Source organism: Oncorhynchus mykiss, chromosome 21 (genome assembly GCF_057628025.1).
Source record: "Oncorhynchus mykiss isolate SJ-2025 chromosome 21, ASM5762802v1, whole genome shotgun sequence".
In the NCBI taxonomy this organism is placed as follows: domain Eukaryota; kingdom Metazoa; phylum Chordata; class Actinopteri; order Salmoniformes; family Salmonidae; genus Oncorhynchus; species Oncorhynchus mykiss.
Genome location: NC_143042.1, coordinates 18,723,212 through 18,742,145, shown reverse-complemented (window position 1 = coordinate 18,742,145; position 18,934 = coordinate 18,723,212). Strand labels below are relative to the sequence as shown.

Below are 18,934 nucleotides of genomic sequence, written 5' to 3'. Positions count from 1 at the left end.
TTTAACATTGTCTTATCAGTTAGCAGACACTTATCCAGAGCAACTTAAAGTAGTGAGCGCATCCATTTTTCATACTGATCCCCCGTGGGAACCCACCATCCGAGTGCTGCAAGCGCCATGTTCTTCCAACTGAGCCACACTTTATATCCCTCATTTACGAGTGTTTTTATTTTTTGCAGTTACCTGTACAAATGCAACAGCGCTTAGCCTTTCATTTCATGTTTGGCGCCATCTCCTGGTAACCTTGTGGTAGATCTGTAATTAACAGGCAAATACTTCCAGCTTGGAGTAATCGAACAGACTAAATATTACCAGAGGTGCATATAAAAAAGAAACAGGACCGGCTAATATACTTTAATCTCCTTTCACAGCACTTGTGTACAGTATTCAAAAGTTAAGATTATTTCACAGTTAAACAAAAGACTACTTGATGTTAAGAGCAATGTTTAGTTTTTTTTTCTATGTACAGTCATTCACATTTGACAGTTCAAGCAGAGATATTACATTTGATTTTGAAATGTACATATACACATATGCTACAAATGCCAGAGAAGAAATGAGTAAAGCATTTATACAAACTTCAAAGAAGTAGACCAGTATTGAGTAAGCTGAAAGTATATTTTTTTTTAGAAATGTTTTTTTTTAGTGGTCTTGTGTTCATTTCAGAATGAAACTCTACAGGGAAACAGACTTGCGTTACGAAGTGTTCTTATGATTCCGTTTTAACATTATAGCGCACGTGTGTAAGCTACAGCTGTACAATTTGACAGTATATTTCCGCACTATTTGTGCACCCTGTGTGGTTAAAAAAAATGGCAAGGTCTGCAGATAAGGACAACACACAAACGCAACCCTAACTTGAGTCAAGTGTAAAACAAACCTTTTCATAAATCCATGCACAGATGACAGTAGAGAACTTTCACAAAAGCTGAGTAACTTAAAACGCACAACATCTCTCAAGTTAGGATCTGAACAACAATCGATTTCTGACCCGTCCTCCATTTCCCGGTGAGGGAACATACACCTACCATCTCAGACACTGCAGTCATAAACCCAGAAAACAGACATGTTGATTATCATTAAAACAAAGCCACATCAAAATAAAAAAGGCATGCTCAAAACAAAAAGAGAACACAGAGTTAAGACAGGCATATACCGTAACGCCTGGCTGACTTCCCAGTTGGTGGTTCCTTCGCTATAGTCGACGGGGTTCCCTTAACATGTAGAGAGGGCTGCACAGGTCAGGAGCGTAGGGTATAGGGCGGCATCGGTCTATAGACTCGCAGCCGCTCCCTGAAAAGGTGCCTTGAAATGCGGTTCTCACAGGTGCTAGCAACCCCATAGGACCACGGCTGCAAGTCTGCAGACTGATACCGTTGGCATGGAAGTGCCGAGTATGAATGGAAAATACAGTCCGTCTTCATTCGAAATAGCCCCCTATACACTGCACCACTGTTGACCAGCGCCCCACGTCAAAAAGTAGTGCACTATGTAGGGAATAGGGTGCTATTTCAGCAGCCTTATCAAGAGGTCACTTCATCCCGGCGTCTGTGCAGTGACAGCACAGACCTGACCAACGTTGAATCTGTTTTAACACACTCCTAACATACTCCAAGACCTCCCAGTCAGAAAACAGATGATCACTTAAATAGGTATAAAACTGCACTTTAAAAAGTCAATATTGTACATTATCAATAGTATTATTTCTAAATGGAAAAATACAATGTGCAATTATGTACAAGCAAAAAAGACCAGCACTTTGGTGTAGGTTGGTTTTTACCTATTAGATGGAACTTTTTGTCGTAAAGAACTTCTAGAGCCAAGCAGCGCATACATTATAAACAGATGAAGACATGAACTACTATACTGTCAGAATCTTTCAGTTAAAGATGCATCTTTCAAAGACACTCCCTACCAAAGCCATTGGTCCTCCAATCATAGGTCTTACCTCAGTTGTCTCACAGAGAGTTGCACTATAAACCTTGTCAGACGACTCACCCTGAATTTAATTCCGCTGCTCTATCGATCCCTACATACATGGTCTGAAACTGCCATCCTAGAAGTTGTTTGTGTGACTTCAAAACGAGGGGCATTGTACAAAACAAATTCAACAGCGATTGGATGGTCTAACAGAATCTAACCAGAGTATCAAAGTTGATAATGTCATCCATGTAGGCCCGGATGTGGCCCGACTCTGGGACCAATCGGAACGCTCAGAATGTGTTCACATTCTAGAAATCATCAGGGAGGGAGGCAAATCCAGACTCATTGTGGAGAAGAAACTTCAGTTGGCCGGAGTGATGTGGATGGGTAGCCAGGCAACAATATACCAGCTTAAGCCTATACTCCTGGACTAAAAATCACTTCCAAAGGTGACACCATTGAACATCAACTCTCCATTGAAAGTGCCTTTTAGTCCAGGATTAGGCCAAATACAACTGCCCCATGGGGTTACATGATAAAACAGAAAGTGAATCTAAATGACTTATAATACAGTGAACATAACAGTCATGACTTGGGCTTGGAGGGTTTCCAGACCAGAAGGCCCAGAGTTTCTCCTGGTCAGAGTTTCACCAGGAAATGGTCAGGAAATATTCCTGGCCGTCATCATGACACATTTCCCATGAATCAAACTACAGCCTAGTCACGGTAGGGAAGTGGACGTCGTTTCAGTCAGGGGAACAGAATGTAAACAAGATGGATGCACTCCTGTTTGTTACCTAGGAGACAGTACGTAAGTGAGTCTAACCATTTAACCAACAAATATATAATATTGGTGACTATACCAAGTGCACCAACACATATTGGTAACTTACTATATAACCTACCATTAAACCAACAGCTATACCGGTGACTAAATAATCAGTGGACCAGCGAGCCCAGACAAGAGATGTATATATCCAATAGGAATGGCTCGGAGTGAGCCCACACACACTAATATTCCCAGTCAGTCAGCAGCACAACACAGGAGACAAGTTACAGAGTTGGTCCAGGTCTCCCCTGTTGTGAGTTACCCCTGTGGACGGGCACAGACTGGGGTGAGAGATGCTACTGGAATGTCACACTTGAATTCACCATATTTTACGTGACACCGTTTTTCATTTGGTTGTTCTTAAACAACAACAAAAAGGCCATGATAGTGCTCTTTTGTCCCCTTTGCATATTTTGACATTTTGTAGGGCTGGGTCTTAAAGACTTAGGTCTTTATGAAGAAGTGCATGGTTTTAGGCTTCTATAGCGAGCTAGGTAGGGATCTGTCTGTAGCAGTGATGCTATGGAATTGGCCCTGTGGAGTGTCAATGGATGGTGAGTCATGGTTTCTAACAGCTAGGAGTTCTCAAAGGGTTCTATGAGTTATCATATAGTTCTATAAGCTCCCATAGGGTTCTAGGAGTTCTAATATAGTTCTACAAGTTCCCATAGGGTTCTATGAGTCTCTAGTGAGTGCCGAATTAAATCCACAGGAAGTGTGGACTAGGCTCTCTCCGGGTCTTCTTTCCCGACACCCCCTAGAGGGCACTCTACGGTGGACATGAGGACCAGATAGGGAGGAGGACTTTTATTCTGGAAAGTTCAGCGCTCCAACCTCTGGCTTCATCTTGAAATACTGGCTGAAGCGAAGGACTGCGTATCTGAAACGAGCGAGCCAATGTACGTCAACTTTAGTAACACAATATCAAGTCAGTGACAATATACATAGCCTGTACATAGCCCACCTGTAAACAGCCCATCTAGCTACCTACCTCATCCCTATACTGTATTTATTTATTTATCTATCTTGCTCCTTCGCACCCCAGTATCTCTACTTGAACATTAATCTTCGGCACATCTACCATTCCAGTGTTTAATTGCTATATTGTAATTACTTCGCCACCATGGCCTATTTAAATAAAAGGTGAAATATATATATATTTTTAAATATCATAAGAAAACAAGATGCTACGTAAGGGCATAACATCAGAAGGTCATTCAGAGTGAAACAAAGCACTCAACATAACATTATTACAGAAACTATGAATATGTTATATCTGCTAGGGCTGTAATGTCATGTCTTTGAGAGCTTGGGACTATAACATTCCATCTGCATTTCGGACAAAGCCTTGTTCTGGTCAATGTTCTCTACCTATATAGTACTCTAAATACCCCAATGCAAGTTGAAATTAATACAACAGAAAAATTGCTGACACCATTCAAACTAATGAGGGTTCGGAACTACACAGCCAATTATCTCAAAAGCATATTTTGGCAGACAGAACCTTATAGTGCCAAGCTCTCGACTCTGGATCTAAACCTAAATTTCTGAAGCCACTTACCCCAGGAAGTCAAAATCAATGGTGGAGAACTCGGCCTGAATCAGAGCCCATAGGCCCCAGAAGAAATGAGATGCCTGGAGAGAGGGGGAAAAGAATGGGGGATAGTCATGTTATTGAATGTAGGTCAGTGTTCATAGTCCTGACTAGAACGGAAATCTTTAACACCATTGTCACAGCAAACATGACAAAGCCCATAGTAACAACCAACAAAGGCGTTGTCTACCGCGGAAACCAAGGCTACCACTTCTATCTACAGTAAACACACGTGTAGTTACCAAAGGAGGAGGTAGGGCCTCAGTCTCAGGTGGAGTTGGGATAGTCGCCCAGGGGGGTGCTACTGTTGACTGTGCAAAATCAGAATTCTAGGATCGTCCTGGAAATCTCTAAGGAGCATGCTATTGAGTCTCCCTACTTCCAAACCGGAACAGCAAGCTTCTTTTGCTGTTTGTTTAGCCTATGGATTTGCGGCCCTACCCCCATGTATAGCTAACGTATGGATAATACCCCCAGGGACTCTATTGTCCATAACAAGGCTTAATTAACTCTTCTCATTCGTTTTCCACACGTTTCCAAGGTCACTTCTCTCTATGTGAGATTGTAGAAAAAAGTCGATCTAGTATGGTCCCTCCTTTGATCTATTGCTATTCAAAGGCTTTGGGACATTCTTCAGCTAAGCTGTCGTGTAAAGTACACTGGTAAATTAGCAGTGCTGCACTTCCGTTGCACAGCTAACAGTCAATTAGAAATATTTACAAAGCCATTTATCCTGCTTCATTTGTCTCTCATTTGCAGGTCTACTATGTGTTTCTTTCAAAGTTCTCCTCTGCCTTTCAATTCCCAGGGGACATACCTTCTAGATGTGTCTATGTGTTCAGGGAAACAACAATCTCTGCTTAGGTACCAGAGGAGACAGTTCAACACAATAGACTACACTACCCTAACCATTGATTAAAGGCCCAACCAATTAACCTTGAGCGATTGGCCCGAACACACACATCCTTGTGCAATTGATTTGTGTTGTGTCATTGTGTTTCTCTGAAAGAAGTGAGCGGAGAAGAGCGGAGGGGATGAAGAAAGAGGGAAGTTGAAGGGCAGAGCAGTGAACTGAGAACATCAAACAGACGGAGATGACTGGCATTGAAGATTTCCTTGTTGAAAAGCTTCAAAAAGAGCCTTTCAACTTTACCTAGGAATGTTACTGGCTGATTTCCCGGTGACAAAGTCTCACTAAACATCAGTCTAATACTTCATCTTGTAAACAAAACTCAAATAAAAATGTGACAAATGTACGAAGGTTCGCCAACTTAGTCTTGGGTGGAAAACACAAATCAACTACACAAAAAAAAAAGGAGAAGTGAACTCACCAGGGAGAAGCGGTTGACCTGTACGTAGAGCACCTCCACCTCTGTCTCAGTGACCTCTGACCCTTGACCTTTGTGTTCCTTATAGGCCTCCAAGTAGGAGCGCAGCCACTGCAGCTGCAAACTCCGCTCTGGGTAGTGGCTGTAGTCCACCTCATTCAGACCTACACAGGACACACACACGCACGCTAAGTAAAAGGTCAAACACACAAATGCTTAGAACAATGACCATAATAATATAATAGTGATTTAGCAGATGGTTTTATCCAAAGCAGTCACGAGTGCACATTTTACGACTGGCCCTTGGAATTGAACCCACTATCCTAGCATTGCAAGTGCCATGCTTTAGCAACTGAGCTACAGTGGACCACAACAGATACTGTACAAGCAGCACTTAGTAAAATGACCAATGAGCATTCGCACTTGGCAACGTGACCCAAAACACACACTCACCTGCAAATTCATTGAAGTGGTTCCCAATGTCATAGGCTTGGTAATTGTACCCAGCGTATTCGTAGTCAATGAACTTGACATTTTCTGAAAGGAGCAGAGAGGAAGGTTTGTTTAGTACAGGACAGAGACCCGTCACATTAGAAATGATAAAGCTGTGCATTATTAACCCATTATCATCCCTCTCTCTAGTCTAAGTGGTTCTGATGCCTCACTGACAGCCTACTGTAAATACCGTAGGCCTCTGGGGTTGAGGAGTAAGAGTTTGCATTTTGAAGGGAAGTGAAAATAACAAAGACAAGGAAGTTGATAAAAATGCAGATACATAGAAAGTGGGCAGACAGACAGACATATAGGCCTAATTGATGCAGACATGCAGTTCGCCTGGTCCAAAACAGGTAAATGTGCTTTAGCTGATTCCTCTGACAGGCGTGGTCATGACAGTGGTTGTCATGTTATATAACAGTCAGAGGAGTTAGCTAACAAAACAAAAAAATAACATTCAGAAGTAGGACCAGCTTCCACCCAGTTTGAATTTCAACGTGCTCTGGAAAAAGTTGAACTGATATTTTCAAAATATAATTGATTTTATGTTCTCCTTCTCGGTTTCACTTCCATTTTTTCTGCCATTATATATAAGAGTGGGGGAGATCACAATTCCAACGTAGGCTACAGGAACCAGTAATGTGATTGAAAAATGGATTGGATTATCCAATTCAGAAGACATAGTCAGTTATCAACTTTTTCCAGGAAATCTCCTGATTGGCTTCGCAAACAAATTAGCTCACAGATGCCATTCTACACAGAGGAATAATGCATCATTTTTACAATGTTTAGTTGTTGTTCGGTTAGTGTTGGAAATAAATACACAGAGGAATATGAAAAGGAGTCGAAATGCGTAATTTAAAAAAAAGTTAAGAAATCTATATTACTTTCCACGGCAAGTTTATATTGGGCTAGATTGGTTCATATGCCGTTGTGGAACTTTGGTTTGGTAAAAGGTCATGTGTTGAGGAAGTGATTGTGGTGGAAAGATGGAAAAAGACGCACCATGCAGAAGGAATGTGGTGTTGGGAGGTAAAGAGATGCAACACTGCCCTCTAGCGAAGAAACAGTGCCCGAGGTGATGTCAACATGCAAAGCCTTACCCCCAAAATCTAACTTGAAAGAGCTGTTTTAGCTCTCTCCCTGACAACAAAAATGCCCAGTCAAATGCTTTTGGGTCTTTATCATTTAATCATTTAATTTACTATGCAGGTCATATTCAAGAGTGCTTGTTGAAGCACCCTAAATTACAAATGTGTTTGTCACAGTACAGTTCCACATACAGTGTGTGTATGAGTGTTTTGGTGTGTGTTTCTGAGGTTGACTGAGTGAAGACACGTGAGATGGTTACCGGACGCCGGGCGGTCCTAGCAGGACACAACAGAACACCTCCAGTCAGTGGCTAGTAGCCCTGTACAGCAGACGAAAAGGTTTGGGCAAACTCACATCCATCACACACACACAGACACAGACACACTCTCTCGCATTCACACACACAACCACGGTCACACAAACTGCAGAAACTGCCACTTCTCTCCTCTCCTTTGGTCTCTCACACTTCCCCCTTTTCGGAACAGGCCCCCTTCAAAGTTACACTCTGATTGGTCCACATGGGACCTAATGGCACGACACCTCCCTGCTCCTATGTAAATGAGATAATTGAGTGGCTTCCTGTTGTAAACTAAGCAGCACGGGTTTGAGTCTCAGGGACTTGGGGCAGAATTTGACTACTTCTCTCCCTTCATCACCTGACTTGACTGAGAGCAGAAAGATAAACAGAGGGATGAGGCCTTGGGGGGGAAGAAGAAAAAAAAGGAGGACACTGTTTTTCAGATTAATGAGACAAACAACCCTGCTCTCTTATTGGGTGAACTGAAACGACTCTTGTAAACATCTTAAATCAGTTTAAAGTTTCCCTAATCTTTCAATTTAGTCAGTTTCAGAGGGTAAATTGCTTTGTTATTGTTGGAAGGAAGAGGCTTCTCTCTCACAGAGAGACCATACTAAAATACTCGCTGAGAGACTGTGGTTGAAAAAGCTATGTGTGCTCTGCCTACACTTTAACTGTAGTTAGTTATGTTATCAGCGATTCTTTTTTGTTATTGCCAAAGCTTGAGGTTTCCCTCTCCTCCCTCTCATAAAACAGAAAAGAGCTACCCTGTCACCAAGTAAGCCAGCTGTGGTCTAGCACTGGGTTGGTTAACAGTATGGTAAAGAGCTAGCACTGGGTTGGATAACAGTATGGTAAAGAGCTAGCACTGGGTTGGATAACAGTATGGTAAAGAGCTAGCACTGGGTTGGATAACAGTATGGTAAAGACCTAGCACTGGGTTGGATAACAGTATGGTAAAGACCTAGCACTGGGTTGGATAACAGTATGGTAAAGACCTAGCACTGGGTTGGATAACAGTATGTTAAATAGCTAGCACTGGGTTGGATAACAGTATGGTAAAGACCTAGCACTGGGTTGGATAACAGTATGGTAAAGACCTAGCACTGGGTTGGATAACAGTATGGTAAAGACCTAGCACTGGGTTGGATAACAGTATGTTAAATAGCTAGCACTGGGTTGGATAACAGTATGGTAAAGACCTAGCACTGGGTTGGATAACAGTATGGTAAAGACCTAGCACTGCAAGGGCCATCAGTCACGGAGTGAAAGTACTAAGAGCAAATGGTGCACTGAGCTAGCTAACACAGAGCGGTCAGTCACTGTCTGAGTGAAATGAGTGAGATAGGCCCTACTGCTGCTCTGAGCTGAGGCGTAGAACAGTGGTGTGTTCTGAACTGGGTCCGTCAACCCTCCCTCTGGCTGGCCAGCCGCTCCCTCCTGTCACTCTTAGGAGAGAAAAGCTGGACACGAGCTGTGAGATCATCCCGCCCCCTCACCGAACAGATCAGCGAAGGGGTAGACAGCGCTCTCCCCCATTCCCATGTTTTCTCAGGTAAAAACCAGCTGAATCCCTCTCCCCCACCTTAGCCTCAGGTAAGAATGCTCTCCTCCACCACCCTCCGGTAAAAGCACCCCGCCACTCCCTCTGCAACCATTGGCCACCTGGCGGGTACAGTCTGGTCTGAGACCATTTCTACTTGCATCCTCTTTGTACACGGGCGGCCGTTAGTACCGAAGGCATTCACAACACAAACAAAACAGCATTCCCAAAGAACCACAAATAAAAACATGTATTGATAAAAATGTAAATGGGCTACGGAGCTCCCTCCCTTCCCACCCTTAGCTAGCATGACCATGATGGGCAAAGCCTGTTGGCTCTGTGATGGTAGTTGGCTACACAAGATGCACTAAAGCCAGGGCCCTGTTCAGTTGAGCAAAACAGGAGAAAACACTTTGAAACAAACCAAAATAAGCCAATTTAACAAGTTTGGATACTTCATACCTCCTCTGTTTCAGAATGTTCTCTCAAAATGTTATCCTACTGAACACTATGGTCAGTCCTTCCTGTGGTTTGTGGCTTGTGACTGGGAGAATGCCGTGCAGAGCAGGAGTGCAGTGCCTCAAATCTTTTAACTCCAGAACTAAACTAAAATTCAATTTCTCCTCATTTGTCTTCAATGTGGAAAATCAGAATTGGAATTTCAGTCGACTTCCTGAATCGACTGAATTTAAAAAATGGAATTGACCCCAAACTCTGGTGCAGTATATGAAATCAGGCCTACCTGTGACTGGGTAGTGGTGGACAGTGCAATAGTGGCTAGGTGCAGTGCAGTATGTTTGGGCATGCAGGGTGAAACTCACCTCCTTGCTGATTATAGATTATGTTCTTACACAGCAGGTCATTGTGGCAGAGGACTACAGGAGAGCCCAGCACAGACAGACTCTGCTTCATCCACACCATCTCTTCCCTCAGTCGCCTTCGACTAGGCACCTCACTGTTTAACCTGGGGAAGGAGGGAGAGGGTGGAGGTAGAAAGGAAAGAGAGCGAAAGAGGCAGAGAGACAGGGGGGGGAAGAGAGAAAGAGAGATTACCAAAGTACACAGGGAAAGAAGTAGAGGTGTTGCGCAATACTGTTCCATATCGAAATAATAAAAGAAGAGGGTTGGAATCTGCTAGAAAACTGACATCAGTCAAGAGTAAACTCATCAACATGTAATCTCAGATCAATAAACTATGACTGCATAGAGGAGTCTTGTAAAAGGCTTGAAACGGCAAGAATAGTTCATTAATCTCCAATCCACATGACTTTATTAAAACGGTCAACATCCCAAACTAAAACTGTACAGTATTTTTTATTTAACTAGGCAACGGTACATATTGTTCCTGAATAGTGGGTGTGGTTTGAGTGACAGGGGGGCTCGTACTCTTCAGGTAAACACACCTGGTGAAGCAATGTGAGGAATGGAAGACACTCACTGTGCAATCGCTCAGGCATGCCAGAGGTCAAAGGACAAGCATCTCTCGCATAACTCTAGTGTTCCATTCAAGAGCTTCCTGGTGGAAAGTTCCAAACTAGAGCCCCAGGGAGTTTCCTCATCACTATGTAAACAGACCTTACTTAGAAAAACTCCTGGCCATGTTAATGAGTCATAATGTAGGAAATAGTTGGAGGCAAAATATTCAAGCATCAATAATAACAGTTTTATACCCTTAAAAAAGGTATTGATGAGAAACCTCCAGATTTCAGGTGTCCCGACAAAGATAACGCAGTCCTCCTATATAGACCTCAACTATGTCCCGATAGCTCAACTAGAATACTATTCAGTGTGCATGGCATGAATACGCCAACACAGGCCTTCATACCCCCGTACCATGCAGGTCTGGATATTGGGACCCAGTTCATTTCCTTATCTACACCACTCACCTCATGTTCATCTCTGGGTCTTGGAAGAACTTGGGCACCAGGGCGAAGTACTTGCCCATTGTCAGCCACAGGTCTGACTGGGGCACCCATCCGTTGTGAGCATGGATGGCATGGTACTTAGCCAGCTGCCTCGCGATGAGCCTGTAGGGTGGTGGAAGCCATGTGAGTCGGCGATAGGGGGTTTTGAGAAGAGGGACCAATTCTTGAGGCCAAGACCGTAAAACTCTTACTTCAGTACTAGCCTATACACTAGAGGCCATATTTGTAAAGAATCCCAGCATTTAATGAAAGTCGGGTCATAGGAGAAACCCAAGACTGCCAACTCACTAAGCTTAAGGTGAGTTCACACCTACGGGTGAGGCTATATTTGTCTATGTACTTCGGTGTACCCGATATTGGACACTTGTGAACTGAATGCATAGCCCTGGAGCGGTTGGGCTTTAGCTAAAGAATGGTTCTGTAACCAGAGCCAGGATGAGCTGTCAATCACACTCCTGACCTGTAGCTATCTATCTATGGCCCATGTTTCCACTGTTAGTGATGTTCCTCAAGGGAACAAGTCACATTACCTTACCATGCGGACTCACCCATATATTAGGTTCACAGAAGCACCACACCTTACATGACAATGCCGAAGATTATGGAACGTGTAAAGTGCAGGTGTACTGTGGTTTCACCTGAACATGAATTCAAAAGGTACGTAGAGCACTGCCTGTTTTATGTGGGAGTAGTTCTTCTACGATTAGGGCCTGGTAGGATAGCTCAGAGTTTCTACTCTTTTCTATCCAAACCTAAGGGGGGGTTGTACTCAGCGCGGTGGGCTATCTGTCGCTGTACCTGGATGTGGGCAGACTGCGGATGTGTTCGGGTTCCAGCGCCTGGCCCTGTAGGAACTCATAGCAGAGGCCGTTGTTGAAGGTACAGTAGAGACGAGGGGCGCAGCGGTGTGCGTGGAGCGTCCGGAAACTCTTCACCTCGTTCTCCCGGTCCACAAACAGCTCTGTCTTGTTGCCATAGATACGCACCAGGACCACATCCTGCATGACCCCGCCCACGTAGCAGCCCAGCAACTTATTGGTGATTCCATCTGTGAAGAACTGAGAGAAAAAGATGATTGGAAGACAAATTATTGCAATCGGGCATCATCGCATCCAATGCTTCAGTATAAAATACATATATTTAGGACAATTGACTCAGTTATTTATAGGCTTATGTCAAGTCATGCAGGATTTCATAACAGGGATGGCTATAGACCCCTATTATATAGCTGATTTACTATAGGTATCCTATACTACAGGTACAGTAGACTTCCTGTCAGTAAGGCTACAGCTTTATCATATTTCGATTAATACTACGGACGAGGACATTTCTAAATACGAATATGTCTGCAAGCAAGGACCTCTACCATTCACACACAGTATCCTGCCACCTACTGCAGTATCATTTTCATCCTGGGACTGAATTCTATGGTTCCTTTTATAGGTTGTCAATTGATTTCGGATCCGATGGAAAAACAAAAGGACCCCAGAATGCATTGACGGAAGAGAGGAATTGTCTGGGTGGGTTTAAACCCAATGGTTGTTTTCATCCCCGATGAACACTGGAACATTTCTGTGTGTGTGGGGGGGGTCAGGCATTCCACCCCTGATCGTATACACCATCAGGGATTGACCATGAGCTTAGTGGCATGTCCGGAATTTTATTTTGCAGGAGGAAGCCATGGCTGGCATGTGCTGAGTCCTTGCTTTGTGAATGAAAAGAGGCAGGGTGATTGTGTGTGTGTATGTATGTCTACCCTGCCCACAACACACTCCCCCCCCCCCCAGAGCTGTGTTTACATAGAGAAACCACACCCCCATTCTGTGTTCATCAAGACGACCACCCAGTTATGTTTTTATTTAGGAGGTGGAAACTGAAATTGCCCCAATCGTGAGGCTCTTGTATGGTCACTAGTCTGACGATACCGCCCGTTTAACGATCAGCATGCATGACAGACTTGTTCTACTTGTTTACATAAGCTAGGTGGTGTAAACCTGTGTGGTGGGTTAGTAAAAGTTTGCCAAGAACAAACCACATGACTAGTGGGGGATAAGACCAGTTAATGGAAAACTATGTCCTGATGCAAATTAACCAACTAGGCTATGTTTCCTTTCTCAAAAGTGTGCTCACCATTTAGACAAGTCCAACTTTAAATCACAGAGCCCAGGAGAAACTCAGATTGGATTAAGTAGTTTTTTCCTCTCATCAATCTACACACAATACCCCATAATGACAAAGCAAAAACATGTTTACAACCTTTTTTGCAAATGTATTATAATTTTTTTTTTTTTATCTCCCATTTACATAAGTATTCAGACCCTTTACTCAGTACCTTGTTGAAGCACCTTTGGTAGCGATGATATCCTCGAGTCTTCTTGGGTATGACGTTACAAGCTTGACACACCTGTATTTGGGGAGTTTCTCCCATTCTTCTCTGCAGATCCTGTCAAGCTCTGTCAGGTTGGATGGGGTTCACAGGGTTCAAGTCTGGGCCACTTAATTATGGACATTCAGAGACTTGTCCCGAAGCCACTCCTGCGTTGTCTTGGCTATGTGCTTAGGGTCGTTGTGCTGTTAGAAGGTGAACCTTCTCACCAAACTGAGGTCCTGAGCACTCTGGAACAGGTTTCCATCAAATATCTCTGCACTTTGTTAATCGAGGGAAAGCTGAACAGAGCAATCGGGCTATTGTGACTAGTCTCCCAGTCCCTGCTGCTGAAAAACATCCCCACGGCATGATGCTGCCACCACCATATTTCGCTGTAGGGATGCTGCCAGGTTTCTTCCAGACGAGACACTTGGCATTCAGGCCAAAGAGTTCAATCTTGGTTTCATCAGACCAGATAATCTTGTTTCTCATGGTCAGTCCTTTAGCGGGCTGTCATGTGCCTTTTACTGAGGAGTGGCTTCCGTCTGGCCACTATAAAGGCCTGATTGGTGGAGTGCTGCAGAGATGGTTGTCCGGTCCCAGAAGGACAACCATCCTTGGAAGAACCATCTCTGTGGAGATGAAACTCTGCAGCTCTGTCAGAGTGACCATCGGGTTCTTGGTCACCTCCCTGACCTAGGTCCTTCTCCCCCGATTGCTCAGTTTGGCCAGCGGCCAGCTCTAGGAAGAGTCTTGGTGGTTCCAAACTTCTCCCATTTAAGAATGATGGAGGCCACTGTGTTCTTGGGACCTTCAATGCTGTGGAAATGTTTTGGTACCTCCCCCAGAGCTGTCCCTCGACACAATTCTGTCTCGGAGCTCTCCTTTAACCACATGGATTGTTTTTTGCTCCGACATGCACTGTCAACTGTGGGGATGTTATATAGACAGGCGTGTGCCTTTCCAAATCATGTCCAATCAATTGAATTTCCCACAGGTGGACTCCAATCAAGTTGGAGAATCATCTCAAGAAAGATCAATGGAAACAGGATGTACCGGAGCTCAATTTTGAGTCTCATAACAAAGGGTTCAATACTTATGTAAATCAGGTATTTAAAACTTGTTTTTTATAAATTAGCACAAATTTCTAAAAACCTGTTTTCACTTTGTCATTGTGGGTAAAAAATATTTTATACATTTTGGAATACGGCTGTAACGTAACAATGTGGAAAAGGGGAAGGGGTCTGAATACTTTCCGAATGCACCATGTGAAAATTGTGCATTTCTACATTTTGTAGTAAAAAAAAAAATTGTTATATAGAAAGATGTGTTCCCAATAAGGTCAACCAATTAGTAGACAATGCCTACTCATAATTGGTGATGGGGTGGTGTTGGAGATGATGAATATGAAGTGGAAAAATTGACATTTTCCTTTAATCGCTCCACCCTTTCCTAGTTGCTAAAAATCGAATAATTCACTTAATGTGACAAAACAAGCACGTATAGTGTCGAGTCATTGTACCATCTAAACCGCTGTGAAATATATTTTGCATTACCAAAATGTATTTGGTATTTTCAGCTGTTTGAAGCTGGTGTACAAAACTGAAAGAGAGTGGTTTGAGGTTGTCATAACATTATTGGTTTAAGTCTGTACACTATTGATAAAAACATTTGCCCACTTTATAATGTAATAATCAATGCATAATGGAGCCAAAACTATTACTTTGTGTTAAGCATATTTATTAAATGATCAGCATTTATTACATTATAAATGTAAAAGTTATACAATTATTAGGAGCCCATTACTTTATTGGCAGTTATTACATTATCAGTTGCTACAGGGTTTAAAAATTTACATTTTTGAAGTATCGATGCATCAAAGTATCAAAAGAGTCAGAGGTTAATAAAAAAAATCTAACTTACCTCATTCATAGATATTGATAGGTGAAGTTTTGCTGCAATATGCAACTTTTTGGGCGACCTACACAGAATGTGCGTTATAGATCTATCAGTCTTATTGAAAGCAAGTCTAAGAAGCGGTAGATATGTTCTGTGTGCGCTATTTCTATGCTTCCGTTTTTTCCCTTTGTACACCAATATATTTCAAAGCGGTTCAGATGGTTCAATGACTCTACGTGCTTGTTTTGTCAACAACCAGGCAATGGCAGAGCGATTTCTGCATAGTGCATATTCAAGAGACCAAACTCTTACTCTAAACAATGACACGCATAGTTCACTGCGGTACTGTTTTGGAAAGATGAGGAACGTATATTTCATATAAGCAAGTACTGAATATAGATCAATTACGACACCTTTATAGGGTTAGTGTACCCACACGGTCATATCTCCATGTTACAGCGCTTGTTTACGGAAGACAGACATAAGACGTCGCCACCTGTGCTAATTAGTCATCTAGCGTGCACCGAATACCAGTGTGTAAACTAACAGGAGAAGTGTAGTTCGTCACCTGGAGGCAAGCATTGAATGGACTTGTGCAAAACTGCTACAGCAAGTAGCAATCGTTTTTATTTTAACGTTTATATCTCGCTGACAAAGACAATGGGTATATCACCATGTTTCGAAAACCGTTTTGAAAGCGATGGTTGACGTTTTTAAACGTTAAAACACAGCGTCGGAATTGTAGTTTTACACGGGCGCCAAATGTGGGCGAATGTAATGTGGCTGAAGGGTTTTCGAGATCTGCGCTCAGCTCCTTGTTGGAGTTGAGTTAACGTTACTTGGCAACCAGTCCCACTACTCATGATCATAGATTCCTGGAAGTTGTCTTGAACTGACACTTAATATTACAAAGACATAAGAAGATTGGCACCAGATCAAATGCATAGCTAGCTATTTGTCAACTACTAAACCTGGCCAATTGTGTTTTGTGCCTGATGACGCCTATAATAGCCTTGAATTTGATAGATGCTTTGTTGCAATCTCTTGATGTGATACAGGACGCACAGTGAGTTACTTACTGATCTCACTAGATCATGCAAACTACGTCAAGCAAGAGGCCTATGAATTCCACTGCCTCTTTTCATCCGTCAATCGGCTGGCTTGAATGCTACACTGTTGCTAGCTAGCAAGTTGACGCAGCTTCTATTTAAAAAGGCGCAACACTCCAGTTTCAGAATTATGTAATAGCTGCCTGGTAAGCAGTATGCGACAGATGACGACTGACTAGTCTCTTACGGTCATCGTAGAAAAATATTATTAATTAATACGTCGAATGTGACAAATGTAATACCTTCATTTTGACCTCGGATGGTTTCCAGAACGGTCTCAGTTCCTTGATCAGTCTCAATGCACCAGATCTGTAATCGTTCTCGTCTAATGTGACATCTATTTTGGGTACAGCGGGCGCCTCGTCGGGTACATGAATGTAGTTGGCCATAATGAAAGGTTCCGATTAAATTGACAAGAAGTTCACTGTAGGCGGCTTCAAATGCGTTTGTATGAACAATTGCTTGGCTGCGGAGGTTAAAAGTCTACTCGCTTCTAGTGCGGCAACGCCTCTCAGAAAATACAACCCATAAAAATAACTGATTTGCAGTGCATGCTGGGGAAATCGTGACTCACCAATCGCCATCAACCTTATGATAGTCTAAAAGGTCAGCCATTTTGGTAAGGGAGTTAGTCAACCATGGTTCGCAACTGCTGTGATAATATTTTTATTTTACCTTTATTTTATTGTGTAAAACAATGAATTTGAACCTTATCTGCACTGTATGTTTGTTAGAGGAATGCCAGCCAGTTTTAGAGGCATAATTCCATATTTTTTAATTTTTTTTTATTTTTTCACCTTTATTCAACCAGTTAGTTAGGCCAGTTGAGAACAAGTTCTCATTTACAACTGCGACCTGACCAAGATAAAGCAAAGCAGTGCGACAAAAATGTATGTACAGTGTGTGCAAATGTAGAAGAGTAGGGAGGTAGGCAATAAATAGGCCATAGTGAATAAATAATTACAATTTAGCATTAACACTGGAGTGATGGATGTGCAGATGATGATGTGCAAGTAGAGATACTGGGGTGCAAAAGAGCAAGAGGGTAAGTAATAATATGGGGGTGAGGTAGTTGGGTGTACTATTTACAGATTGGCTGTGTACAGGTACAGTGATCGGTAAGCTGCTCTGACAGCTGATGCTTAAAGTTAGAGAGGGAGATATAAGACTCCAGCTTCAGTGATTTTTGCAATTCGTTCCAGTCATTGGCAGCAGAGAACTGGGAGGAAAGGCAGCCAAATGAAGTATTGGCTTTTGGGATGACCAGTGAAACATACCTGCTGGAGGGCATGCTATGGGTGGGTGTTGCTATGGTGACCAGTGAGCTGAGATAAGGTGGGGCATTACCTAGTATAGACTTATAGATGACCTGGAGCCAGTGGGTTTGGTCACGAATATGTAGTGAGGGCCAACCAACGAGAGCGTACAGGTTGCAGTGGTGGGTGTATATGGGGCTTTAGTGACAAAACTGATGGCACTGTGATAGACTGCATCCAATTTGCTGAGTAGCATGTTGGAGGCTATTTTGTAAATTACATCACCAAAGTCGAGGATTGGTAGGATAGTCAGTTTTGCGAGGGTATGTTTGGCAACATGAGTGAAGGATGCTTTGTTGCGAAATCGGAAGCCGATTCTAGATTTAATTTTGGATTGGAGATGCTTAATGTGAGTCTGGAAGGAGAGTTTACAGTCTAGCTAGACATCTAGGTATTTGTAGTTGTCCACATATTCTAAGTCAGAACTGTGCAGAGTAGTGATGCTACTCGGGCGGGAGAGTGTGGGCAGCAATCGGTTGAAGAGCATGCACTTAGTTTTACTTGCATTTAAAAGCAGTTGGAGGCCTCGGAAGGAGTGTTGTATGGCATTGAAGATCGTATGGAGGTTTGTTAGCACAGTCTCCAATGAAGGGCCAGAAGTATACAGAATTGTGTCGCCTGCGTAGAGGTGGATCAGAGAATCACCAGCAGCAAGAGCGACATCATTGATGTATACAGAGAAAAGAGTCAGCCCAAGAATTGAACCTTGTGGCGCCCCCATAGAGACTGCCAGAGGTCCGGACAACAGGCCCTCCGATTTGACACACTGAACTCTATCTGAGATGTAGTAGGTGAACCAGGCGAGGCAGTCATTTGAGAAGCCAAGGCTGTTGAGTCTGCCAATAAGAGTGTGGTGATTGACAGAGTCGAAAGCTTTGGCCAGGTCGATGAAGACGGCTGCACAGTACTGTCTTTTATTGATGGCGGTTATGATATCGTTTAGGACCTGCGTGGCTGAGGTGCACCCATGACTAGCTCTGAAACCAGATTGCATAGTGGAGAAGGTACGGTGGGATTCGAAATGGTCGGTGATCTGTTTGTTAACTTGACTTTCGAAGATTTTAGTAAGGCAGGGCAGGATGGATATAGGTCTATAACAGTTTGGGTCTAGAGTATCTCCCCCTTTGAAGAGGGGGATGTCTGCGGCAGCTTTCCAATCTTTGTGAATCTCAGACGATACGAAAGAGAGGTTGAATTAGGCTAGTAATAGGGGTT

General features: G+C 43.1%; 1 protein-coding gene across 4 annotated transcripts; it reads right to left on the bottom strand.

Moving 5' to 3' along the window:
- Nucleotides 1-339: 339 nt before the first annotated feature.
- Nucleotides 340-16,959, bottom strand: LOC110500182 (ethanolamine kinase 1). Of its 4 annotated transcripts, XR_016490446.1 has the most exons (9): nt 16,646-16,957; nt 11,826-12,085; nt 10,989-11,129; nt 9,924-10,066; nt 7,521-7,580; nt 6,128-6,211; nt 5,678-5,838; nt 4,314-4,387; nt 340-3,632 (listed from the first exon to the last, which is right to left on the bottom strand). XR_016490446.1 is itself a non-coding variant. In XM_021577385.3 (8 exons), the coding sequence occupies exons 1-8, from the start codon at nt 16,790-16,792 to the stop codon at nt 3,560-3,562; spliced, it is 1,083 nt and encodes a 360-aa protein (XP_021433060.1). In that variant the 5' UTR covers nt 16,793-16,959; the 3' UTR covers nt 340-3,559. The 4 variants fall into 4 exon arrangements, 2 of the variants coding, with proteins under 2 accessions (XP_021433060.1, XP_090071174.1); XM_021577385.3 differs by lacking the exon at nt 7,521-7,580 and having other exon boundaries at nt 16,646-16,959; XM_090215048.1 differs by lacking the exons at nt 340-3,632; nt 4,314-4,387; nt 5,678-5,838; nt 6,128-6,211 and having other exon boundaries at nt 7,341-7,580.
- Between the last annotated feature and the right edge of the window lie 1,975 nt (nt 16,960-18,934).

Excerpts from the sequence above, each read along its gene's own strand:
- LOC110500182 (XM_021577385.3), bottom strand. The coding sequence starts at position 16,792 with ATGGCCAACTACATTCATGTACCCGACGAGGCGCCCGCTGTACCCAAA. Across the intron at positions 11,130-11,825 it reads CGCAGTCTGCCCACATCCAG|GCTCATCGCGAGGCAGCTGG; the intron begins GTACAGCGACAG and ends ACCACCCTACAG. Across the intron at positions 6,212-9,923 it reads AATCTATAATCAGCAAGGAG|AAAATGTCAAGTTCATTGAC; the intron begins GTGAGTTTCACC and ends TGCTCCTTTCAG.